General features: G+C 48.2%; 2 protein-coding genes across 16 annotated transcripts; one reads left to right on the top strand and one right to left on the bottom strand.

Annotated features, from left to right (window-relative positions):
* Positions 1 to 2,225: 2,225 nt before the first annotated feature.
* Positions 2,226 to 10,068, bottom strand: ZNF174 (zinc finger protein 174). Of its 2 annotated transcripts, none has more exons than XM_082428770.1 (3): positions 8,708 to 10,039; positions 7,494 to 7,716; positions 2,226 to 4,653 (listed from the first exon to the last, which is right to left on the bottom strand). In XM_082428770.1, the coding sequence occupies exons 1-3, from the start codon at positions 9,113 to 9,115 to the stop codon at positions 4,052 to 4,054; spliced, it is 1,233 nt and encodes a 410-aa protein (XP_082284896.1). In that variant the 5' UTR covers positions 9,116 to 10,039; the 3' UTR covers positions 2,226 to 4,051. The 2 variants fall into 2 exon arrangements, with proteins under 2 accessions (XP_082284896.1, XP_082284897.1); XM_082428771.1 differs by lacking the exon at positions 2,226 to 4,653 and adding an exon at positions 4,872 to 7,235 and having other exon boundaries at positions 8,708 to 10,068.
* Positions 10,069 to 10,113: 45 nt separating this feature from the next.
* Positions 10,114 to 22,892, top strand: ZSCAN32 (zinc finger and SCAN domain containing 32). 14 transcript variants are annotated; one of them, XM_082428744.1, is made up of 6 exons: positions 10,115 to 10,212; positions 10,875 to 10,966; positions 11,692 to 12,242; positions 13,524 to 13,725; positions 15,866 to 15,970; positions 21,320 to 22,892. In XM_082428744.1, exons 3-6 carry the CDS (start codon positions 11,880 to 11,882, stop codon positions 22,081 to 22,083), a joined length of 1,434 nt encoding a protein of 477 aa, XP_082284870.1. In that variant the 5' UTR covers positions 10,115 to 10,212; positions 10,875 to 10,966; positions 11,692 to 11,879; the 3' UTR covers positions 22,084 to 22,892. The 14 variants fall into 14 exon arrangements, with proteins under 14 accessions (XP_082284872.1, XP_082284870.1, XP_082284871.1 ...); XM_082428745.1 differs by having other exon boundaries at positions 10,875 to 11,112; positions 11,763 to 12,242; XM_082428741.1 differs by having other exon boundaries at positions 10,875 to 11,112.
* Positions 22,893 to 25,242: the final 2,350 nt, after the last annotated feature.

Here is a 25,242-nt window from a genome sequence, read left to right as displayed (position 1 = left end):
ATGATCAGAAAGACAGATAATAGCAAGTGTTGACAAGGATGTGGAGAAATTAGAACCCTCATACACTGCTGGTGGGAATGGAAAATGGTGCAGACCCTGTGGAAGACAGTCTGGGGGTTCCTCAAATTCTTTTTTTTTTTTTTTTCTTAAATTTATTTATTTATTTATTTATTTTTGGCTATGTTGGGTCTTCGTTTCTGTGCGAGGGCTTTCTCTAGTTGTGGCAAGCGGGGGCCACTCTTCATCGCGGTGCGCAGGCCTCTCACTATCGTGGCCTCTCTTGTTGCGGAGCACAGGCTCCAGACGCGCAGGCTCAGTAGTTGTGGCTCACAGGCCTAGTTGCTCCGCGGCATGTGGGATCTTCCCAGACCAGGGCTCGAACACATGTCCCCTGCATTGGCAGGCAGATTCTCAACCACTGCACCACCAGGGAAGCCCAAAGGTTTCTTTTCAGGCTGTTGAAAATATTCTAAAATTAGATTATGGTGATGGTGGTATAACACTGTGAACTTAATTATTAAACTGTACACTTTAAATGGATACATTTTATATGTGAACTATATCTCAATAAAGTTGTAAAAAATAGCATTTTGGTTTTAGAAATATCTGGGGGAAATTTCAACTCTATCTATCAGATGGTATTTGGGAGTTGTTAATTTTGTTGGGAGCGATAACGGTATTATGGGACGGGTTTTACAAGTCCTTATCTGCTGTAGATGGAAAATGCTTTTCAGAGAAATCTGCGAGGTCCAGATCCCTCACATATGCATGGAATCTTCCCCTCTCCCTGTCTCCTGGGGTAAGCCAGGGACCAAATAACCAAGGTAGGAATCATCCCACCCCCACATGGGTGAGTACAGGGCAAACTCAGAAAACATGGTGACACTTACAGACTGCTCCGTGGGTAAAGGGTGCACACAAAAGGAGAGAGGTTATTTTCTCATATGGGGTAGCCGATTGTAAGTCAGCAGGTCAATGTTTTGTGCTGAGACCCTCTGGTGGAACCACACATGCGGACTCTTACATTTGAAGAAGTGAGTACAGACCAGCAAATGTGGCTGAGTGCCCAGGGGCCTTCTACCAGGACTTCAGACCCTCACGGGCACTCCTCACCTGGAGCTGAGCCTTACCTGTCAAAGGAAAACTGGGCTGGGGGAGGCGGCAGCATCACAGGCTTGAAAACCTTTTGGGAGTGAGTGATATTCAGAGTGGTGATTTTGTCACATTTATTCAAGGTCCACAGTTGAACAGGTACCCAAAGACATTAAGATTCAGCAATTACTAATTTCATAATCAGAAGACAGAAAACACACGCACACGGGTTCTTCAAAACATACCAAGTAAACAAAGCTCTTATTTTAAGAGAGATTTCCTGTCCCAAATCTAAGGAAAGTGGAAATCTATGTTCCTTTGCTTTTAGAAGAGATCGTCTTTGACTAACCGAATTGATTCACTAGATGGATGTGGTCAGCTGAATCACAGTCCCCGCCAAAGATGTCCACATCCTAATCCCTGGAACCTGTGAATGTTCCCTTATATGGCAAAAGGGATTTTGCAGGTGTATTAAGGATCTAGAGATGGGGAGATATCTCAGATTATCTGGGTGGGCCCAATATAATCATAAAGGTCCTCCTAAGAGGGAGGCTGGAGGATCAGAGTCAGAAGAGAAGGTGATGTGATGACAGAGATTGAAGGGATGCATTTTGAAGATGGAGGGAGGGGCCACAGGCCAAGGAATGCCAGCGGCCACTAGAATCTGAAAAAGGCGAGGAAACAGATTCACCCCTCAGAGCCTCCAAAGGAACCAGCCCGCCTGACACCTTGACTTCTACTCAGTGAAACTGATTTCGGACTTCTGACCTCAGGAACTATAAGAGAAGACATTTGTGTTGTTCTAAGCCGCTAAGTTTGTGGTCATCTGTTACAGCACCAAGAGGAAACTAATACAGATGTAAATATAATTAGGGAAGTTACTAAGAAACAACAGTGAAACTGGCCTGGAGAAAAAAAGGTGGTAACAGAATAAGGAATCAGGAGGCTCTGACCGGTGAGAGGCAGGGGACAGGAGTGAGAAAACGGGCAGGCCTAACAATAAAGATAAACTCTTCTAATATCTAACATAGTTGTTGGGAAAGGGACCTTGGATTAGATTCTGAAAGCCCACCAAATACCAGGAAGCAGGCCACTGGGCTCCCATTAAGTCTCTCTCTGCCCAAAAGATGAGAGGTTTTGTCCACTGCATTCAAAGACTGCCACCGGGATCTCTGATTCAGGCAGGAATGGGCCCCAGGGTGAAGCAGGGGCCCTCGACTCTTCAATTACTGAACACCTATTTCTCCTGGCTGGTTGTGGGCTAAGTTCTAAAGCTAAAGTGATGGAAAATCAAGGTTCTGTCCTTAAAGAGCTTTTAACATATATAGCACAGTTCCCCAACCTTGGTACTACTGACATTTAGAACAGATAACTGTTTTGGGGCCGTCCTGTGCACTGCAGGATGTTTAGCTACATCCTTGGTCTGTACCTACCAGAGGCCAGGAGCTACGCTCCCTTCCCCCAAGTCATAACAACCAACGGTGTTTTCAGACGTTCCCAAATATCCTCTAGGGGGCGAATCTGCTACCAGGTTGAGCGCCATTGGTGAAGTCTACCTCTGCCTAGAACTTGTCAGAGGAGGCTTTGCAGAGCTGGCAACTTTTGTGAGATGCAACAGGGAGTGGGGGCGGTGGGTCCTAAGGGCAAAGGGAACAGTGTGTGCAAAGACCTGGGGGACAGGGCTGCCCATGTGAGCACCTGTCCCTCTGTGGTCAGAGGAACCTGAGATCCTTGGGGGGGACACACAATAGCACAACCACAGCCCTGAGGTGGCCAGCAGTGACCTGAGGATACTGATGCTTTAGGAAGAACGCTACCTGCACCTGTTTCCTGCTTGACATACTGCACCCACCTACCAAAAGTCTTCTCTAAACTGGGAGATCCACTGGCTTGCCCAGTGTGAATAAGAATTGTATACTGATTGGGTTATAATTTCCATTTTGAGAGAATGAGGGGTGGGATTAGATGATCTCTCAGGCCTAGTTCTAGGACTTTAACATTTTAGATAAATACATGTTGTCATTTTTAGAAACTTCTTTGAGGTATAACGTACATATCATAAAATTAATGAATGTTTCAATGATTTTTGGTACTTGTTCTGAAATAATTCAGTTTTAGTATATTTTCATCACCCCAAGCATTTTGTTATTCTTAAAGCTACTGGCCTAAGTGAGAAAGGAAAGTAGGAAGGATTCCCTTTGCTGTCTCCTTAGCAGTCTTGCTTCTTGCAGTTTTTCCTTATCACTATGGGTGGGGGATTGCAGCAGCTGTGATTTTTCTTTTACCAAATCAATGGTGCTTTGATATAAAAAGAACCTTTAGTGTGTGTGTATGTGTATTTATTTGGTAAAAGCACTAATACTTGGAGACCCCCTCCTCACACAAACGTGTCCACAGTCCCACTTCATGCGTGCTTTGTTATGAACAGCCAGGAATGACAGGAAGAATATTAGGGGATTTACATTCCAATGAACTTCTGCCTTGAAATTCTTGCAGATCACTCATCTTTATTAAAGGAGTGTGTGCATGATAAAGATTGTCTGGTAGGACAGCAAATGCATAACTATATATAGGATTTATCCTTGAACAGATTTAGAGGATAAATAAAGCAGCAAGGGGAGATTTAACATCAAGGTGTGGGGCACATCTGCAGGATCGTCCTGATTCTCCCTCAGTAGTGACTCCCCGCTCTCCAACAGACACCCCGGTGCTCTCTGACCCAATGCCTAGACCTGCCATCTCTTCCCCCGTCATCGTACATGACCCCATGCACGATCAAGTCCCCCGTCAGCCTTTTCCCGACCGACGCCTCACCAGCCCGACGGGCGCCATCACTCCTCAGGGATCTCTTGCTTTCTTCCTTGTAAGTCACGCAGACGGTCTTTGTGATTTACATGCAAGCTAGGGGAAGGAGAAATGCAAGTACCTTCTTCTGAACAGAGAGGACCCAGCCCTGCTTTCAGTCCCCATGGTGGAGTCTGTGATGCTGGTGAAGGTTTGAGCTCTGGCGAAAGCTTTTCCCACACTGGCCGCACTGGTAGGGTTTCTCTCCGGTGTGGATCCTCTGGTGCAGCTTCAGGGTGGACTGCCGCCCGAAGCAGTTCCCACACTCTCCGCATGTGTAGGGCCTCTCCCCTGTGTGGACTCGCTTGTGTCTTTTCAGCTCTGAATTCCACGTGAAGCTTTTCCCACAGTCATCACATTTGTAAGGTTTCTTTGCCGAGCGGGTCGGCTGGTGACCAAGACGTTGCAAACGGCTGCTCAGGTTTCTTTTGCTTCCCTTGCTTTTCTTCAGCTCTCTCAGTGGGTGGCTCTTCAGGGGGCCGCTGATGTATTCCAGTTCCCTGCAATGTCTCTGGTAGTGAGCAAATGGCTTTTGAGCACGTGGGGGGCTGACCTGCCTCCGTGACAACCGGGACTCACTCACAGTTGCCCCTCTGGGTTCAGGGCTCTGCAGACCATTCCCTTTGGGTCTGCCCACTGACAACGCGCATGGTTTTGCTCCTTTAGCCCCCTCCTGCTGTGGATTTTCCTTGTTGTCACTTTTCATTCTGGAGGCCTCTATAATTATAAAGAATATGTTTCATTTCTGGGCTTCGAAGAAAGAACCCAAGCAAAAGAGCTATGAGATACACGGCAAAGTTTCTCAAAGTGCTGTTCTCCACTTGGCAACTTGCATTAGACTCATCTGGGGCAGCTGTCCACCAAGCAGGCTGCCCCTGCTCCCCCAGGGCTGCTGAGTTAGAATCTCTGGGGGATGGAACCTGGAAGTCTGCAGTTAACAGGGGGAAGCTGGGGTGATTCTGATGTATATTAAAGTTAGGAAACAAGTTCTCCAACCCCTCCCTCCTTCCTACCTTTGGGGAAAGGTTTAAGAAAGGAGAAATAGGAAAAAGCAAACCCATCAGAAATTTCGACATAGCAAATATACCCTCACTTACATGGACACTGACCACCACTCTCTCTTCAAATAATGGTAAATCCAGTGAGTGTGGTATTTTCTTCCATCATGAAGTTGATAGATAGCATATGTGACTGGAAATTGGGATATGGGCCAGACATGCACCCTAATTACAGAAACTCCACAACAGTGCTATTATCCAACAGGATTCCTGCCATGTGGAAGATCTATTCAATAGGGCAGCCACTAGCCACATGTGGCTACTGAGTACTTGAAATGTGGCTTGTGTGACTGAGAAACTGAATTTTTAATTTTAACTTTAATTTAAATTCAGATTTAAAAAGCAGCCCACACAATTATGGTCAACTGCTCTTCAACAAGGTTGTCGTGATAATTCAATGGAGTAAAGAATAGTCTTTTCAACAAGTGGTGCTGGAACAACTGGATTTCTACATACAAAAGAATGAAGTTGGACCCCGACTCACAACACATACAAAAATTAACTCAAAATGGACCAAAGACCTAAATGTGAGAGCTAAACCTATCTCTCTTTGAACAGAACAAAGGTGTAAACCTTTGTGATGGTGGATTAGGCAATAGTATTTTCGATATGTTACCAAAAGCACAAGCAAACAAAAAGATAAATTGGACGTCCTCAACATCCAAAACATTTGTGCTTCAAAGGATACTATCAAGGAAGTGAAAAGATAACCCACATAATGGGAGAAAATATTTGCAAATTATACCTAAGGGTCTAGTATCCAGATTATACAAAGAACTCTTATAACAATAAAAAGACCAACCCAGTTTAAAAATGAGCAAAGGGGACTTCCCTGGTGGTGCAGTGGTTAAGAATCCACCTGCCAATGCAGGGGACACAGGTTTGAGCCCTGGTCCAGGAAGATCCCACATGCCGCGGAGCAACTAAGCCCGCGAGCCACAACTACTGAAGCCTGCATGCCTAGAGCCCGCGCTCTGCAACAAGAGAAGCCACAGCAATGAGAAGCCCGGACACTACAACGAAGAGTACCCCCCGCTCACTGCAACTAGAGAAAGCCCGTGCACAGCAATGAAGACCCAAAACAGCCAAAAATAAATAAATAAATAAAATATAAAAAAATGAGCAAAGGATCTGAATAGACATTTCTACAAAGAAGATACACAATTGGCCAATAGGCACATGAAAATATGCTCAACATCATCAGTCATTAGGGAAATAACTCAAAACCTCCATAAGATACCACTTCATGCCTAATAGGATGGATGCAATAAAAAGGACAAAAAATAACAAGTGTCAACAGGGATGTAGAGAAATTGGAATCCTCATAGACTACTGGATGTAAAATGGTGCAGCCACTTTGGAAAAGTCCAACCTCAAAAGGTTAAACGGTGAGTTACCATAGGACCCAGCATTTCCACTCCTGGGTGTACACCCAAGAGAAATGAAAATAGACACCCACACGAAAACTTGTACACAACTGTTAACAGCAGCATTATTCATAATAGCCAACAAGTGGAAACAACCCAAGTGTCCATCAACTGATAAACAGACGAAATGTCCACAGAGTGGAATATTATTCAGCCATAAAGAGGAATGAAGTACTGACACATGCTACAACATGGATGAACCTTGAGCATGAGACTCCACCCTCTCTGGAATCAAATAAAAGGAAATGGAGACAGCATGCACACCCAACTGCCTCTGCTGAGGCAGAAGAAGGGAGTACGTGTGGTCCACTTTCTTTAGGACCATGAAGGCCGTAGGTTATGGGGTGGGACCTCAGCCAGGGCCACAGTGCTTTCCTGCTGGATGCCCTAGGTCTTCTCCATTCATGAGTTTTGAGAATAATGAAATCAAAGTGTTTCGTTGAATGTAGCAAATCTTAAGGAATCTAGCTTTCTTGTAACCTTCTTCTCTGTTGACCATATCCTGTATTCACATCACCAAGACTGGCCAAAGTGTCACTTTCATTCAGTCAGAGAGACCACAGGACTGTGTAGAGCAGGGCCAGCAATTATACTGGCATTGTACCAGAGAAAGATAAAGAAATGGACACAGACAATGTCACAGGAGGAGAAAGAGGCAGAAAATAAAACGGAGAGGAGCTTTTTTCTCTAATTAGCAGAATCTTGTTTAGGTCCCTTCTAAACATGGGACCATTTTAAGTGACGAAACTCAGCCACAGCTTGAATGGAAGTTCATCAGTGGTCATATTTGGATTTGTCTTCACTATAAGTAGCTCTGAAAGGGACAGAAAAGTAGGCACTAGAATAATCCTGTGCACCGGATTCTCAAATAGTCATGAACAGAAAATGATAAAAGCACACTTTAGTAACACTACCATTCTAATTAGTGAAATTCATTGGAGAATAAATATCTACTATCACATACAATATTGAAAAAAAGCCAATACCTGGTCTATGTCTTTTTAGAACCATGAAATGCTTTGATGGAGATAAAGGGATGATGAGAGGGAGAGAAGAGGCACCGAGTGTTTACCTGTCTCAGCCAATTTGGGGGTTGGGTCCTGGAGGAGCAGGGATTTTTCCCAATGACGGGGGCTCCGCTGATCCTGAGATCCTGCCTGGGACGTCTCCTCCAGAGAGCTCTCCCTGGGATATCTGCTAGGAGTTTGCAGTTGAAAGTCTGGCAGTTCCTGTTCTCCAAGCTGGGATCCAGTTTTCTCCAAGAGCACCTTCTGGCCCTCCATACAAACAGCCACCTAGGAACAAGCCCCATGCATTAGAGGGCAATGCATGCTCAAGGACTGTCTGAGGGCAGCTTGACCTCTCACTGCTCTGTAATGACTGTTTTTCCCTGGAAATTTCTGATAATGGCCTGGGGGTCAACCTTGAGAGAGAATGCTGAAACTCTCAAAGGAAGCAAAGGGAAGGACTTGCAGAATGACCGAAAGGAGGCTGCTTCAAATCAGCCAATACTTCCTGTCCCTAAAGCTTGGGGCTTTCTCAAGGCCTGGAGTCAAAGTCATCAGAGAGCAGGCACAAATATATCAGGGTCAGCCATGACACCCACCCAGCAGGTTCCTACCCTATGCTCACTTGCCTCCCTGTTTCTGCTGGAAACAGGCCCTGTAGGATAGGGAAGCAGTAGGGTGGGGGCCATTAAAAACCACCCTTACCTATAAATTGTTCTGCCCAAGGCTCTCCTGGTAAGGAGATCTCAGTAGTAAGAGGACTGCCCTACCCCTGTTCCCTAACTGCTTCCGTTCACCAAAACACATGATTGTTTGCTTCCTCCCTAGGTCCCTACTGGGGTCTGACTTAGGGGTGGGATTTGGAAGGAATACTAGCCAATTGAGCTGGAGTTTCCTGATCCAAAGGCAATATGCAAGACACTTCCCTTGGACAAGGTCTAATAAAGTTCCCCCCAAATCAAATTCCTATCCAGTAGAATGACCCTGCCTGCTATGAATCCTGACTGCAGAAAAACTTCAAGAGGAAAGGGTCAGGGGAGATCTGTCAGCAAAGTTTCAAGAGCCTTACTTGATTCTCTGCTTTCTCACTGGAATGCCTGTGGCTGGGTTTTCTGAAAACCTGTTACATCTCCCTAGGAGGGTGGGGGGAGGAGGGTTCCAAATAGAGGCCAGGAAGTAACGTTTGAAATTCTGGACTCTATCTAGGGAGGGGTCCAGAGACCAAACACTAACCAGATGAAAAAGAAATCCTGGGGACCACAGAAAGTACCCTCCTTACCCACTGCTTTGGTCCCTTGGCTGCTCTGTAAAAATCTTCCACCAGGTTCACAACCTCCTTGCTGCTCATTGGACATTGATGCCTGGCCCGAGCCTGGATCTCCGGAGGCAGGATGTTCAGAAACTGCTCCAGCACCAGCAGCTCCAAAATCTGCTCCTTGGTGTGCACCTCAGGCTGCAGCCACTGACGGCAGAGCTGCCGGAGACGGGAGAGCGCCTCTTGGGGTCCAGACACCTCTTGATAACAAAACCGTCTAAAACTCTGGCGGGAGAGCTCAGGATCGGGCCAGTCTTTTTGCAGAGCGGGCTCCCGTTTTTCTTCTAGCTTTGCTATTATATGTCTCTCTTGCTTGGAGGAAGCCTGAATGTGGGACTGCGAGCTCAAAGTTATCTCCATCTTAGCCGCCATTTTGGGGCTCAGGAGACAGCTTCTCTCTCCTTGTAAACAGCTCAAGCCTTCGGGATCATGACCCTGAATGCTAGAAAGATGCTAGAAACGAAGCTCCTCTGAGGATATTGGAGAGGAAAGGATGCAAACAGAGCCTCCTCATTCGCTGGACTTGACCCCAAACTCCTGAAGACAACACAGTCCCTGAGAGTGGGAAGAGTTTGTTTTTCTGCCAGTTTCTTGAACTGTCTTGCAAAGGAGAAAAGTCATAATGTCCTAAAAGGGAACTGGGGGAAATACCGCTTTTATTTCAGCGGCAAGCACAAGCGGTCTCACAGGAAAATGCGCAACGTGACCTAATGGGCTGACAGGAATCCCTGGGAAAAGTTCAGGCTGTCATCCAGGTAGCCTGCACCAGCTCCCCCGCATCCTCCACAGGCCGACCTCCAGCATCTCGCCAGGCGCTACAGGGCGAGCCCAGGCAGGCCACGGCGCACGCTGGGGGTTGTGAGTTAGCGGAAACCTCCTGCTAGCCAGCAAGGTACACGGAGGCGCGGCGGCTGCTCACCCCCGAGGCTCCGAGGCCCAGCCGCTCCGGCCTCCGAGGGCGCCCGGCTCCGACTCCGCGCCCCAGCTGGCCTGGGGCTTGGCGAAGCTGCAGCACTCTGGCGCGCGGCTCAACTACGTGGCCGGGTGCGAGCCGGCGGTGGCGCCTGCGACGGCAGCACCACCGACAGCCCCGCTCCACACGCCCACCTGCAGCCGACTCACCTCTCTGGGGACCGGGGACCCAGAACCCAGGAGCCAAGGCTGGGGGCGGGGCAAAAGCCGCTCGTCGCGGACACTCCCACAGGCTGCTGCGAATCTGTGCCACGGGAGAGCTCGCCTCCTCCGCAGAGGGATTGGCTCCTCGGGGTCGTTCTCTCTCGTCTATCGGCCGCTGGGTCTGTCGATGCTGGCGAGAAGGGCACCCCGCCGTCGCAGTGCACTCCGGGAGTTGTAGTCCGCTGGCAAGACTCGCGAGCAAGCGCAGTGGGCGGATCCGCGCGGGGGCTCGCGGTGCTGACTTCCGGCCCGGCGGCCGAGCCAGTTTGGAGAGTCGTGAGTGAGTGCGTCTGGTGAGTGCTCCGCTTCTTGGCGGCCGGCGGCTTGTTGCTGGTAGTCGTCTCAGAGGCAGTTGGGCCAGGTCAGGGCGCCCCTCGCACGCTCGGCGGTCACCCTCCTGTGCCGCGGCCCCTCGCCCCGGCCAACTCGAGCCGGCTAGGGCTGTCCCGATCCCTGTGCCCCAGCGCGGACTCTCTCCGGCCTGTGGCCCTGCCCGTCTCACCCCCGGGAGACGGGAGCGGGAGCCCGCGGACTTGTTTCCTAGTCCACTTCAGCCACAGGACCTAATCCTAGCACCGAGTGCACTGGAGTACTCAGGGCATCCTTGCCGAATGAAAAGTGAATCTGCCCGACTCCGCATCCTCATCCTGCTTTCTGCTGAGTGTTTGGGTTATCGCCAGAGAGAAACACATATTTGAGAGAGGAGTATTAAAATTAACGATGAATGGGATATTAGGGGTCAAGAGGAGTGCAGGCTCCGCCTTCTGCATGTAACTAGGATACCACTCATTAAATTATTCTTCATCCAGAGAAGGTGTGGGATTTATGAAAATGTGTAAGGCAAGGAGTACAGGTTCTAGTCCTGACCTTGCTGCTGAGAAACTATGCTCTGTGATGCTCCTTTTTCGTTCAAAAGGACTGTTCACAGTAATGCCTTTGCTTTCTCTATCTCTAGCCCCTCCTGCCTCACGGAAATGTAAAGAGAATACAAGTGAAGGCAGTTTAAGTACTTTGGAAGAAAGGCAACCTGAATCCATGTTTTTAAAAGTAATTTCTTTACTCCTGTAAAAGAGACTCAGGCCTCTGGAGAAGGAATGGAATGGAGAGTGGGACATTAACTGCAGAAAGCTCCAGTCTTACGTCCACCGAATTTAGCAATTTCCAGGAAATTCGCAACTTTTTTCACCCCAACTGTATGTAAAATCCCAGAGAATTTTGACAGGCCCAGCCTATGTGAGTTGCCCATTCCTGGGGTTGGGGGAAGGGTACTGTAATGAACAGCCCCACCAGAGACAATGAAATAGAGAGGGGCCTTTTCATAAAGGGAGAAGATGCTGTTGTCAGAAGTGGGAAGGAATGCTGGAAAATAAAAGCAAACCAGAACAATCATTTCTCATCCTCATTGTGTGTGTGGTGGTGGTGGGAGGGAGGAGAGTGTGATAGTGATAAAGAGATTAATACTTTTCCCTCCTTAAGAAAAGGTGGCAATTGGGAGGCTGGGTCCAGGCCTCTGAGGGTAGGGAGGGCAGGGACAAGACCCAGGCACATGGGGAACACGAGAAGGAACAGCTGGACTACACTGAGGGACAGTTTGGGGAATTCATCCACAGAAATTTGGTTAGGGAGAAAACTATGTTTTTTGATATTTTTAGTACTTTGGCTACTTGGCTTGGATTGAAGAGGGAGTAAAGGAAAAGGATAGAAATAAACCATAAGAACTAGAGTGGAGGAACATGGGATGGTTTCATGCTGTCTTTTTCCATTCTTTTCAGCCTCACTGAGCCTTTTTCAAGTGTGCGTCTGAGTCTGCATGTCTATGAAATGCTCATGTCTCTGATTCCAGAAAGACACACTTTTCACTGGTATCCAGGAGACCCTCTTCCCAGTGATAAGAAAAGAGATGGAATCTGATCTGCAGGATGGAAGTGGCAACCAGTGAGCCAGTTCGTTGAAGCAAACCATGGCTGCAATAAGGAGTTCCCAGGCACACCCGTCCCCAAGCAAGGATTCCACACAGGGACAGAAATCAGCCCTGCACAACAACGGCCCTGACTCTGAAGCTTCCCGCCAGCGCTTCCGGCAGTTCTGCTACCAGGAGGTAGCTGGTCCACATGAAGCTTTTAGCAAACTCTGGGAACTCTGTTGTCAGTGGCTGAGGCCTAAGACACACTCAAAAGAGCAAATCCTGGAGCTGCTGGTTTTGGAGCAGTTTCTGACCATCTTGCCAGAAAAGATCCAGAGCTGGGTGAGGGAGCAGTGTCCAGAAAATGGTGACGAAGCTGTGGCTCTGGTTGAGGATGTACAGAGAGCACCTGGGCACCAGGTGAGAAAAGGCAGTCAGAACCTTGTGGTTTTAGTCATGAAGAAGTTGGTGTGAGGAGCACAAGCATCCAGTTACTGGAGAGGCGCTTAGCTGAGAAATGCCAGAAGCTGTCTGCTGCCCAGAAAGTATTAGCTATCCTGCCTTGGTCCTATGCCCTTGGTCTATGGGAAGAATTTCTCATTTGGTGAAATAACTTAGACATTCATATATTCACTGAATCCTTGGAGTCACTAATTAAAGTGAGATAACACTCTCCAAAACAAGGCGAGGAAAAGGACAACAATCCTTCACTCAGCAGGTCAGGAAAATTAGAGATGGTGGTGAATTTAAATCTAATCTCTCTTGCTAGAAGGTTCCTTGAAGTAGTGTGCCATGTGTTGTACACTAAACAAAGTCGTATTAGAGCTGGTCCTTGCTGCCTGAATTAAGTGGTCAGTTTGGGACAGTGATGAGTTTCACAAAATACCCACTTGTAGAGGTAAGGACTAGGTCTGAGATCCACTCAGTGTAACGTCTTGTATATTTTGGGAGAAGCGGGGTGTGAAAGGCACAGGAGAAGGAAAAGAAACATGAGGGCTTCAGTTGTGGGAGATTCTGTGGGAAGAAGGCGGCTGAAATCCAGGTCAGAAATCTGGGAGAGGCAACGAGTAACGGAGGAGTGTGGGTCAGAGGAATGCCAGCCTGAATGTGACTGTGGCCAGAGCAGGAAGCAGCCCGCTGGCGCCCGAGTCTGCATGGCTGGATCAGGACATGCTTGCGTTTCCCTGCGAGGAGGCGGATGTGCACACCAGCTGTAGGAGGAAGAGTGGCAAAGGGGGTGTCAGTGAAATTTCATAGGATTGAGAGGTTTTGACAGAATTTGGAGGGGGGAGCAGTATGGTGGTGATGCATTAGAAACAGGGGAAGTTAATTTAATATCCATGGTTTGGAGACTGTTAATAATAACCAGGATGGATGGAGAAGGGCAGTGGAGCACATGTACGAAGTTAAGAGTTTGGAGAAGGGACCTAAGCAGAGCGGGAATCCCTCTGTGCTAACAGTCTTCCTGGTCCCCGTTCCCCTTGCCATTTCTGTGTGGACCATCTCTCCCTTATTGTCCACCACCATTTCAGGATCACACTCTTAATGTGAATGAAAACAGTACAGGAATGTAAGGGTTAAAACGGCTATTTGAAACCCATCAGGGGGGTGAAGGGGAGAGCAGGAAGTGGAGGTGAGAAGCAGTAAGGGAGGTGATACCCCAGTTGCCTCTCAGTACCTCTCCTCTGTCACTTTACACAGGAATTTGTAGTGACAGATGATGGGGTCTGTTCTCAGGTCCCGGAATCTGGGAAGGACTTGAAAATGCCCATCGAGGAGACGGCCTCCTTGGAAGCAGCCAGAGAATCACTGAGATCCCACCTGAAACAGGGGGTTCATCCAGAAGAATGGACTGTGAAGGGGTCACGGAGCTCACCCCGGAGACCGTGGGGACAGTCAGAAGGTAAGCAGAAGCCTCTGCCCTCCCCCAAGCTGTGAGGGACAATCATCTCTTGGAAATGCAGGTCTGAGCTCAAGTTGGCCCCTGGGTTCCAGATTAAATGCCTTTGAGATACATCCAAAAATCAAGATTTCAAATTATAGTTGATGGTACTAGCACTTAAAATGTGGGTGGAGATCCTTTATGTGTTAGCTTAATTCTCTTTTATTACAATTTAATTCTATTGCTTCTGAATCAGGTGTTACTAAAGGTGAGCATAATTACCTCACCTTCTACAGAGTGGTTCTTCATGAACTTGAAGACATAACCCCCTTCCATCCAGCTTAATCTCTTCCAAAATACATTTCTCCTATTAGTTTTTCCTTTCTTCCAGTGCTTTTTTTAAAATTTGTCCTAATTTTTTAGAAAAAGGTTAATTAAAAATTTAATTAAATTTAATTGATCTCAAATTCATCACCTAATGTAAAATTAGCCATCTCAAGTGAACCATTCAGTTGCATCTAGTACAGTCACAGTGTGGTACTATCACCACCTCTGTCTCGTTCCAAAAGTTTCCATCCTCCCCAAAATAAACGCCATGCCCATTAAGCAGTTGCTCCTCATTCTCTCTCTTTGTATTTGCCTGTTCTGAACATTTCATAGAAATAGAATCCTACAATATATGACCTTTTGTTTCTAGCCTCTCTCATTTATCACGTTTCCAGCCTACGAAGTATCACTACTTGGTTTGTTTTTGGGGCTGAGTAATATTCCATTGCGCAGACAGACCAAGGCTCTATCTTTATAAGTCTCTTTCTGTGAAGCACTTTGGCTGCATACATTTCTAGATTATCTAAAGGCCACTGCTGCCTTTTCTGCGTAATTCAAAGCTGCCCTTACAGGTTTCTAAGTAATTATTTTAAAGCCACCTCATCTTTATGTAACTCAGATCCTAAAGAAAAGCACTGTGTCTTCATGCTGTTTAAAAAGGCAAGCTTCTGTTGATGAAATGAGAAACAGTCTTAAGAGTTTATTTGCTTTTGTATTTTTTAAGTGAAGTAAATACACTATCAATATGTTAGAAAACTTTGCCATTTAGAATTTATTTACTTTTAATCCTTGGGAACATCTGTGCTCTTTGGTGTGTGATTTCTGAGGCTTTGGGGTCTGAGTAAAGGGGGCAGGACTCACTGTGTTCCATGTTCTGCAACCTCAGCTCACCGTACCTGTGGGCTGCTCCCAAGTGGTGAAACCTCCCCAGGGGTCAAGTTCCACTAATAAGTCATCAAAACGTACCATTTCCTTTGTACTATTCTTGAAAATGGGGATCTGGAAAAAAATGTATTATCTTGGTCTGAAAAAAAAAGAATCAAATTCCCGTGGTATTTTTAAGAGCACTATAGGGGATTTCCCTGGTGGCGCAGTGGTTAAGAATCCACCTGCCAATGCAAGGGACACGGGTTTCAGCCCACGGGTCCAGGAAGATCCCACATGCTGTGGAGCAACTAAGCCTGTGTGCCAAAACTACTGAGCCTGTGCTCTAGAGCCTGCAAGCCACAACTACTGAGCCCATGCGCCTAGAGCCTGTGCTCTACAACAAGAGAAGCCACTGCAATGAGAAGCCCACACACCACAACAAAGAGTAGCCCCCACTCGCCGCAACTAGAGAAGAGCCTGCGCATAGCAACGAAGACCCAGCACAGCCAAAAACTAGATAAATTTAAAAAAAAAAAAAGAGCATTATAGTCAACTCTGAGTGGTGGGACAATGAGACATTCCCTCCCCTTGCTCCCAAGTATTCTATTAAAATTTTTAAAAAATATACTATGCACATATTTCTTTAGAATGAAAAAACTTTTTTTAAAGCTATTATGTCAGGAGGGATCTGGTAAAAGGAATTTCTTAACACACAGACCATTGGCTATGGCAGTGGTCCTGAAACTTGACTATGCATCAGACTCACCTGAGAGAGTGTTAAACAGATTCCCAGGCCTCACCCCCAGAGTTGCTGATTCATTATATCCCAGTGGGGCCCAGGAATATGCATCTCTGATGAGCTCCCAAGTGCTGCTGAGGCTGCTGGCCTGGGGACCCCACTCACAACCTCTGCTGTGTGGCTGTTATGTGGAGACCACCCTCTAACAGTGGCTGTTTTCTCCCCTAGCCTGGCTTACTCTGCAGGCTCCCAGGAACCTTCCTCAGAGGAGGGGTCTTGGAGACCAGGAGACAGGTGCTGTGCTCCACATAGCTGGGGCCCAGGTGAGCTATGGTGGGTATCTTTTATCTCTTTAAGTTCCCCTTTCATCTTGCGCTCACTCTCAGCCTAAAATCCCTTCTCTTCTGGAGATGCTGGAAAGATTTTTACGTGGTCCATTGAGTTTCTCTTGGGTTGTTTCCTTGTTCTGTCCACTGACATCATCACATGGCTCTTTACCCATCCCGATCCTTCTCTTGGAGGCCTGACCTCTCCTTGCCTTGCTTTGCCCCTGATCTGATACCCGTGGTCCTGTCTCTGCCCACCCCCCAAGCTAGAGCAGTGCTATTTTATCGGTAGCAGCAGACCCCGGTGTTGTTACAGGGACGAGCCACGTGTGAGGACAGAGCCATATCCCTCTGTCAGGAAGGGCAGATACACCTGGGCCCCGAACAGAGGGCCCTCTACAGGGATGTTACACAGAAGAGTGACAGAAACGCCTGGCTGGGTAAGGATCCACGTTCCCTCTAGGTCCAGAGTGGATGTGTTCAGTTGTCTGGAGACAGACCAAAAGAACCCAAGAGGAAAGGAGACAGAGAGGCAGTGGGGAGCCTGTTGGGTGGGGGGAAAGAAGGAACAGGAACATACTGAGAGATGACAAGAGACACAGAGAAAGGAAGACACAGAGAGGGACAGAGGGATAGAAGGAAGGGAAAGCACGGGCTCATGACAGGGGCAGTGGGGACAGAGCATGTGGGAGGCAGAGGATGAGGGGGGAGGGAAGACAGACAGCAGCTAGGGAGGCACAGGCTGTGCTGGGAACAGGGGAGAGGTGAGTGAACTTGTGCTCACACACACAGCTGTGATAGGTCCTGGGGAGCAGAGGAGACTGAAAGACAAGAGACTCCAACCGTGACAGTCTACTTCTATGCCCAGGCCCTTCAGGAGGCAACAGGAGCCCTTTTTCAGAGTCTCTGGACCAATCTCTTGCCTTTTTTCAAATCAGTTTTGCCCCATCTGGGCTGCTCCTCCTCAGAGCAGCCTCCCCGACCATCAGATTCAGAGACAGATGCTCTCCAGCCTTGATGTCTCCTCCCTGCGTCTCCACATGCAGGGTTGCTCATTCATGGTCGGAAGGACATTCTGGGCTGGATCAGAGAACACGCAGGGACCCCAGATATGCAGGGCTGCAGGACAAGGAAAAGGCCTAAGACTTCCACGAGGGAGACTAGAGTGAAAGCCCATGAGACACCAGCAAACAGGGAAGAAGAAATCAAGGGTGAAGCACAAGAGCCAGACTCAGCAAATGGGACAGAGGCTGGCCCACCGTGGGTGGCTGAGGACACCAGGACTCTCCTGTCTGTTCTCAGCAGCCTCGGTTTTATGAGGAACTCCAGGAGCACCAGCAGAGCAGCCAGCTATGCGGGGAAGTCGCTGAGTTCTTGTGTGAACGAGGTTTCCACCAGACTCTGGAGCAGCATGAACCAGTTCAGAAGCCTCTGGGCCAGTGACTGCAGCCTGCTGCAGCCAGGCACCCTGTGCCCTTCAGGAGGAGAAGGAAGCTCTGCCGGCCTTACAGGGCTCCTCCAGTTCTCCCAGGAGCTCGGCAGACAGGGCTGTTGAGGCCAAAGGGCCAAGCCAAGGGCCATGGAAGCGCAAAGAGGCGAGGCTCGAGGACACAGTTGGGGGCTCAGACAGCTACAAATTTGACAGGAAGCAGCCAGTCCAGGAAACTGGAGCCCCCACACCTACAGCCAGCTCCAGAGCCACTTGGGTGAGGGCCTCTCAGCACACGTGTCCTGGTACTGTCACCTATAAGCAAACCATGCCCCCACTCTGTGCCTTGCCTTCCAGCTGTAAGTTGAGGATTGTTCCTGTTCCCTCACTGCTGGGGAAATGCTGGGATGAAGGCTCTAGTGGACACCCGACATAAAGCCATTCACTCGGCCACCTGCAGGTTACACACAGGGAAAAGCAGTACCTAAACCATTATGTTGTCTTGGTAACCCAGGGGATTTTCTTCTGAGTTGTGAAATTGGAAAGCCAAAGCCTGGGGTGTTTCTGTGACCTAAGAAGTAAATTGTGTGAGTAGGTGTTATATCTAGATTTTGTTAAGTGAACATAAAAGAACGAAGCTAATGTCAGCCTGGGGAAGGAGCACTGTGTTCTCCGTGGAAGGTGGGTGATGTCCCAGCTGGTGCCGCTGTGTGGATTCAGAGAGCTGTCATCGCAGTCTGGGAATCAGGTTCCATTGTAGCTGCAGGGCAGTGGGGCAGGAGAAGAGTGATGGAGCATGTGGGGACAGAGGGTGGGCTGCATTTTTAATTTGGGTTGTCAGGGTAGTCCTCACTGAGAAAATGACATTAGAGTAGAGATGTGTAGGAGAAGGGGTGAAGTGTGTGGCTCTCTGGGGAGACTGTAACAGTCGGAGGGGATCACCAGTGCAAAGGCTCTGAGCCGGAGGAGCCTGGGCAAGGAGGCCAGTGTGCCTGGTGCAGGTTGAGAGGGGATGAGAGTAATAAATGAGGTCAGAACCAGATCACGTGGGGCAGCACTACTGAGAGTGAAATTGAGAGCAAGCGTTTAGAAACTTTTATAGCAATCTGACATTGCTGCACCATCTAACTGCATATTCAATGTATTTTGAAAAACAAAAAACCTGGTTCTTCACAGATACTTTGAGAAGCACTAACCTAGGGCCTCAGGCCCTACATAGAGGACTTTGTAAGGACTCTGACTTTTTCTGTGTGAAATGGGGTAGCCTTGCAGGATTCTGAGCAGAGGAGTAATAGTTTTAAAAGGATCACGTTGAGAATTTCAATTTATTTGACACTTAACTCTATTTAAACACGTGTTTGTGTCTCTGTTTTGTTACGGAGACCTTTGGAGGACTGTGGTCTTCTTGAAGGCAGGGTCCATGTCATATGACAGTTGCATTTCTCAGAAACTGGCCTGCTGGCACTCACACAGGTTAGTTGAGTTGAATGAAAAGGAGGGGCCCACTTTGACAGCTGGACTGAGAGAGACTGTAGGAGGTCCAGAGGAGAGTCAAGACCAGGTAGGTGGCCACTGCAGTAATCCAGGCACGAGAAGACAGTGGCTCGGAGCAGAGTGGACTGGAGAGTGATGAGAAGAGGCTGCGTGCCCTTCAGAGCATCATGACCAGGTGTGATCAGAATGCATTTGCTGGGATGGCTCTAGACAAATGGCCCTCAGCCACCGGCCCAGATGGGCAGCCCCTGAGGGGCCTGTGCTGAGTGTTCTTGAGTAACCAGCCTTCCTGAACTGCTCTTCCCAGACCTTTACTACTTATTCTCACCTTGGGACACTACCTGCAGTAATTCAGTTTCTTGCATACACAGGGATGACAAGAGATATAAACAGATGTACAGGAGCCAGATCAGGAGGGACTCAGACATCAGAGGTGGGACTTAGCAGAAGTATCCTATCATCCGATCTTCTCTCTTGTGAATCTTTGCTTCCATCCAAGTCTTACCTGTTCACCAGGTCCTCTTATATGGCCAGTCACCCTCAGAGATTCCCACCCTGGAGACAGACAAGCACGAGGCTTATCCTGAATCATCTCTCAGGGGAAATTAGTGGGATTCAGGATAAAGAGAAATAAAAGCAGAAGCTTTGGTAAAGACTCTACAAACCCTCCTCAGCTGGAGAGGATTTCACTGGAAGTTGTTGCTTTAGGAACAAGCCCACAGTGAGATCTCCCCAGGAATGACAGTAGCCAGCATGGCATAATTTGAGAGACTAGGATGTAGCTTCCTGGGCTGCTAAAACCCTTCACTGTGGTATCGGTCCACCCTGCTCTGATCACTGAGTTGTCTCCTGGCAGCAAGTGTGCACTGGGGCTATGAAGAGACCAAGACACTCCTGGCCATTCTCAGTAATTCTCAGTTTTATGAAAAACTCCAGACCCGTCAGCAGAACAGCCAGGTCTCCAGGGCCTTGGTGGAACAACTCCAGGAGCAAAGCTTTCTGCAGACCCCAGAGCAGCATTGTGCCAAGCTCAAAAGCCTGCAGTCGAGTTCCCGCAACATGAGGAGAGGCTGTGTGCCTGAGCCTTGTATCTTTTACGAGGAAACTGATGCCCTTTCCAGCCCCTGGGCCTCTGCACCTACTATGGCAAGCAGTGCTGTTCCTGGCCAAGAGGGAAGTTGAGGCTAGAGAGCTGAGTCAGCAGAATGGGGGGCCCACAGAGGCTGGAGAATGTACCACCGTGGATGGTGAGGACTGGGAGGAAGAGGATTTCAGGGATCCTGGCCAGGCGGTTAGGAGGGTTGGCCTGCCAGACCTGTTCCCAAACAGACGTGGTAAGACTCTTGGCTTTGACTCTTGGTCAAAGCATGGGTAAGTCCACTTAGGGCCGTTAGCCTAGCATCACCAGAGAGCCATTCTGCTCCTGGCCTTGTCATCATCTTGATGTATGACCTGACATAGGCCAGAGAGTCTTGGTTTTCATGGTTAAGGATTATTTCCTTTGCACTTCAGAGCCCTGATTTTACTTTGCTGGCCTCTTTCACAGGGTCCGTGTCATTTTTCCCCATGAATTTGCACTTACTTTGCTTCCATAGATGGCCAGTCAGGTCTCCAGCCCAGACTCTCTCTCCTTTTCCAGCATTGACCCTCCTTTCAAATCTAAGCCTGGGTTTCCCAGATGCCCAGCAACTTGCCTTCTTCCTGTTTGAGATGGTTAAACCCGGGGTGGCCTTTTGTTACTCTTCCCAGAAGCCAGGCCATTCAAGAACTGAGAGAGATGACAAAGAGCTTGACTCCTTGCCTCATTCTGTCATTGTGTCAGAACATCCAAAAAGAGGTGCAATAGGAGCAAAGTGGGTGGATGGAGTTTTCGGTATATTTACCTGTGATCATAGAATTTGTAGCTTAAAAATATTACAATTGGAAAATAAAACTTAGGTTTTTAATTAGCAGAAGACTGAATCACATGAGAATTCCAATTAGTTTTTCTTCTTAAAGGTAGTTTAGTTGTAATTCTTTCCTCATTCCATTGTTTTCCTGCTCCACAGTCTGATGTATTTCTTTTTAGGTTTTTTTTAATTTTTATTTATTTATTTATTTATTTATGGCTGCGTTGGGTCTTTGTTGCTGTACACAGGCTTTCTCTAGTTGTGGCGAGCGGGGGCTACTCTTCATTGTGGTGCACGGGCTTCTCATTGCGGTAGTTCTCTTGTTGCGGAGCACAGGCTCTAGGTGCGCGGGCTCAGTAGTTGTGGCTCGTGGGCTCTAGAGCGCAGGCTCAGTAGTTGTGGCACAAAGGCTTAGTTGTTCCGTGGCATGTGGGATCTTACTGGACCAGGGCTCGAACCTGTGTCCCCTGCATTGGCAGGCGGATTCCTAACCGCTGCACCACCAGGGAAGTCCCGACAGTCTGATGTATTTCTGTTCTTGCAGGTATTGAGATCAAAAGCGGGATTACAAAAGAGAATCGGAAATGGGATGATACAGAGGAAGCAGAAATGAACAGGACTTTTCAGAGAAAGTCCAGTGAAGTCTTTTGGCACTCTGAGCTAAAAAGAGGCTGGGCAGGTGCTCCAGTGTCAAAAAGGCAACGAAGATGTTCTCCAGGGGAGAGTGAGGAGAAACCCCCATCCCAGAAGAGGATGAGTCACCAGAGACTTCGTACTGGGGAAAAGGCCTGTACACATTTCCTGTGTGGGAGAAACTGCTCTCAGAGTTCTCCCTCTCACCACCAGCCAGTCCCCAAAGTGGAAAAAGCTTCTAAATGTCACGAATGTGGGAAAAGCTTTAGCCGAAGTTCTTATCTTGTTCGACACCAGAGAATCCACACGGGAGAGAAGCCTCACAAGTGCAGTGAGTGTGGGAAAGGCTTCAGTGAGCGCTCCAACCTCACTGCCCACCTAAGAACTCACACAGGGGAGAGACCCTACCAGTGTGGGGAATGTGGGAAAAGCTTCAACCAGAGCTCCAGCCTCATTGTCCACCAGAGGACCCACACGGGGGAGAAGCCTTATCAGTGCACTGTCTGTGCAAAGAGATTCAACAACAGCTCCCAGTTCAGCGCTCACCGGCGAGTCCACACTGGGGAGAGCCCATACAAGTGCGGGCAGTGTGGGAAAAGCTTCAACAACGGCTCCCACTTGAGTGCCCACCAGAAAACCCACACGGGAAAAGCCTTACCAGTGCTCTCAGTGTGAGAAAATCTTCACTAAGAACCCTGCCCTCATCCACCATCAGGGGGTGCACACAGAAGAGGTTCCCATATCACAGGAAGGAAGGCATGTGCTATAAGTGTGGAAGAAACCCGACGGATCAATTCCTTACGTCAACATGTGTTTCTCGGCGCTTCCTTCTGCTTGTGGAGAGTTCTACTGGGCAATCCCCAGCTTAGCTATAGGTTTATTCTTAAGAACCACGTCCAGGAATAGGAATCAGGGTAAGAATGCTGAACTCTTTCTGGCACTGCATGGGACTCCTGGGTCCTGTCTCATTGTTGATTTCAATTCTGTTTGAAGGGGACAAGGCTACAGGATCCATAATTCCTGCCAGGAAACCTGGGTATGACTGTTCCCAGCAAAGAATGGGGGGGCTAGTGGCCTGAGCACTGTTTCTGGGCCATGTCAGAGAAGAAATTCTCCACCCTCATGGGAAGCATATCTAGAAGTTAACAGCCTGGATGTATTCTAAACCAACAACTGACCTCTGGCACCTAGTGTTAGGTACTACTGCTAACTTCAGAGCAGATCACTACTCTGTAATCCAGCCACCACCAAAGAAAGAAAAAAGGAAAGGAAGGAGAGGTTAAGCCACTGGGCAATATTAAATCTGTTTCCCTTGGTGACGTAATCTCAGAGCAAGGGTAACATCTAGGTTAATCTTTGTAAGATTCCTCATTTTACCATCACCTCCACCCCAGTTCCTGGTTTATTGTCTCTTATAGTTAACACTTTCTACAAGCTTATAACCATTACTGCTTCTGTTGACAATAAAGGTGTTTCTCCCTCTACTTCTTTGGCCTTTGGTTGTAATTTTCTCCATTAGAAACTTTATTCTCATGCAGAAGCCTGCACGGTCCTCAAGAGGATCCAAGGGTAGAACCTGCTTCGGGACAGTAGAACATGCAGAGAAGGAATAAGGGACAGGAAATGGGGAGAGAAGGAATACAGCTGGGTTGGGGAGTAAGGAAAACACAGGGGCTGCAGGCGGTTCTGACTATAGGTGAAAAGAAGGGTGGGTGTGAGGAGCATGAAGAGCCAAAATTAAAGCTTACTGATCCAGAACAAGGCATAGATGTTTAAGCTTTTGTGAAATCTCTGATAAAATGTGGTGAAAGATGGGTAAGTTGTCCATGGTTCTTGGCTTGTGCATGCAAGTTGTCAGTACCTTGCCTAAGCTTTGTTGAAAAGCAAGTGTCATGGTCTCTGCTTTAAGCCTTCTTGAGGAATTACAGATGAGCAAAGGAGAATGTATACCTCAAAGCCAAAAAAAACTTAATTTAGAAAAGGAGAAGCAAAGGCAGGACAGAAAAATATACTTAAGTGTTTCCTCAGCTTGAGTCTCGCTTGGCCCATCCCGCAGTTCTCTGCATACACGGTCCTTGAACATGGCCCAGTGGACAAGCTATGCAGGCCAGTTCCCAGAGTCACATACTTACCTCTGCTCTACAGAGAGGGGGAAAACAGAGAGGGGGGAATAATGATACCTTAGGAAAGCTCAGGCAAAGGCAAAGAGATGGGCTTGAATGTGACCTGTTGGGGCACAGCCTGACTTCATTGGAGATCATGGTGGGGAAGAGGGGGACAGCCCGGGGTGGATCAACTACTGAAGGGCTTTGTACACCAGCTCAAAGAAGCTGGCTTTGATAAGTGAGGAGAGCCAGTGAAAGTCAATGGAATCACTAAGGAAGCGCAGGTACCCAGGCCTCACAGGCATGCTCCTCCCACCCCTGGGTCTGCGGTAACCAGGGAAACTGGGATGCAACTGTTGAACTCCTTGCATTCTTAGATTGCCTCCACCATCCAAATTGCTTTATCCTCTAGTCTGCTGGGCAGGAGAAAGAACACAGAGTACTAGAGCGCCCAGCCCTTGCCTGTCAGCCTCTCGGGAGGGTCTGGAGCAGACAGTAAGAACTGGAGAATACATCCAGTTATTCATTCATTCAGGAAACATTTGATTGCTTATAAAGTACCAGGTATGACACAGAAGCCAAATACAAAGCAGTGAACGAAACAGACACTGTATCTTCCTTCCAGAACCAGCCTTACTGGACCCCTCAGAAATACAGCACAAGTCAGGCAGCACACCCAGCCCCCAAACCCCAAGATCTGAGTTCCAGCTCCGCAGGGCCACTCTTCTAAGTTCCGAGTTCTGATAAACCCAACCTGCTTCCGAGTTCTGATAAACCCAACCTTTCCCCCTACTCCCTGTGTGGTCGCTGCTTCCTACAGTTACACCTCTTTTACCTTAGTGTCTACGTCCCACTGACAAATCAGCCTGATCACTGCACCAACCACTTGAGAATACATTTGAAGTAGGCTGTACAAAAGGCAACACCCCCAAGTCTATCCATTTCCTCTGACGTGTAACTTATACTCCTGGTTTGCTTCAGCCCTTCAGATATCCAATGAAAAGCCAGTTTTCCCCTGTACATTTAAAACTGGGGCTCTCCATATAGTCTGTACATCCCTTCCTCACTGAAACATTTTAACTCATTGATACAGTTTTTCAGTTGACAGCATGCCTTTTTTCCAAGGACTGCTAACCACTTGCCACAGACAGGATCAAATATTCTCACAACCCAGAGAAGTAGCTCAAAGCCTGCACACCGTTCCCTTTTCACACATCTGCTGTGGTTCCTCAGCCTAAGGTGGCTGATGGGTGGTCACAGCCAAAGCCAGAGCTGGGCCCCTCAGGCCTCCTACCCAACTTCCTTTCCTCTTGCCACCTCTTGTCTGCCTCTCCTGTGAGGGACTGCCTTACCGGTCAGTTTGGGAACAGCCAGGACTGCTGGGGTCCCGGGTGAGACTGTGCCCATGTCATCGCTGACGTCATCACAGGCGAATCCTCGCTTTCACCATCATCAGCTCCAGCCTCCTTGCAGTCCTGCTGCTCGTCCTCGGCTCGGCTTCTGGGTAGAGACAAAGAGAAGGACTGAGTGCAGGTCACAGGACACTAGCAATTAACCTGGCTACTCCCTGTGATACGGAAGTTAGCCTGAAGGATTTTGAACTTGTGCCACCCTGTTCTGGCATCTGGAGAAAGCTGTGGTCCTGAAGCTGCTCGGGCATTCCCTGTACACTTGGCCATTCTAGTGGCACTTCTGGAGTTTTTGATAAATTGGGGATTTACTGAGATTT

This window comes from Balaenoptera physalus, assembly GCF_965194825.1.
Source record: "Balaenoptera physalus genome assembly, chromosome: 16".
NCBI classification, from domain to species: Eukaryota; Metazoa; Chordata; class Mammalia; order Artiodactyla; family Balaenopteridae; genus Balaenoptera; species Balaenoptera physalus.
The sequence above is the reverse complement of the archived record's forward strand: the minus strand, read 5'-3'. Positions and strand labels throughout refer to the sequence as shown.

Excerpts from the sequence above, each read along its gene's own strand:
- ZSCAN32 (XM_082428746.1), top strand. The coding sequence starts at position 11,880 with ATGGCTGCAATAAGGAGTTCCCAGGCACACCCGTCCCCAAGCAAGGAT. Across the intron at positions 12,243-13,523 it reads AGAGAGCACCTGGGCACCAG|GAATTTGTAGTGACAGATGA; the intron begins GTGAGAAAAGGC and ends CACTTTACACAG. Across the intron at positions 13,726-15,865 it reads ACCGTGGGGACAGTCAGAAG|CCTGGCTTACTCTGCAGGCT; the intron begins GTAAGCAGAAGC and ends TTTCTCCCCTAG.
- ZNF174 (XM_082428770.1), bottom strand. The coding sequence starts at position 9,115 with ATGGCGGCTAAGATGGAGATAACTTTGAGCTCGCAGTCCCACATTCAG. Across the intron at positions 7,717-8,707 it reads CCAAGGGACCAAAGCAGTGG|GTGGCTGTTTGTATGGAGGG; the intron begins GTAAGGAGGGTA and ends GCTTGTTCCTAG. Across the intron at positions 4,654-7,493 it reads CCCCAAATTGGCTGAGACAG|AGGCCTCCAGAATGAAAAGT; the intron begins GTAAACACTCGG and ends TTATAATTATAG.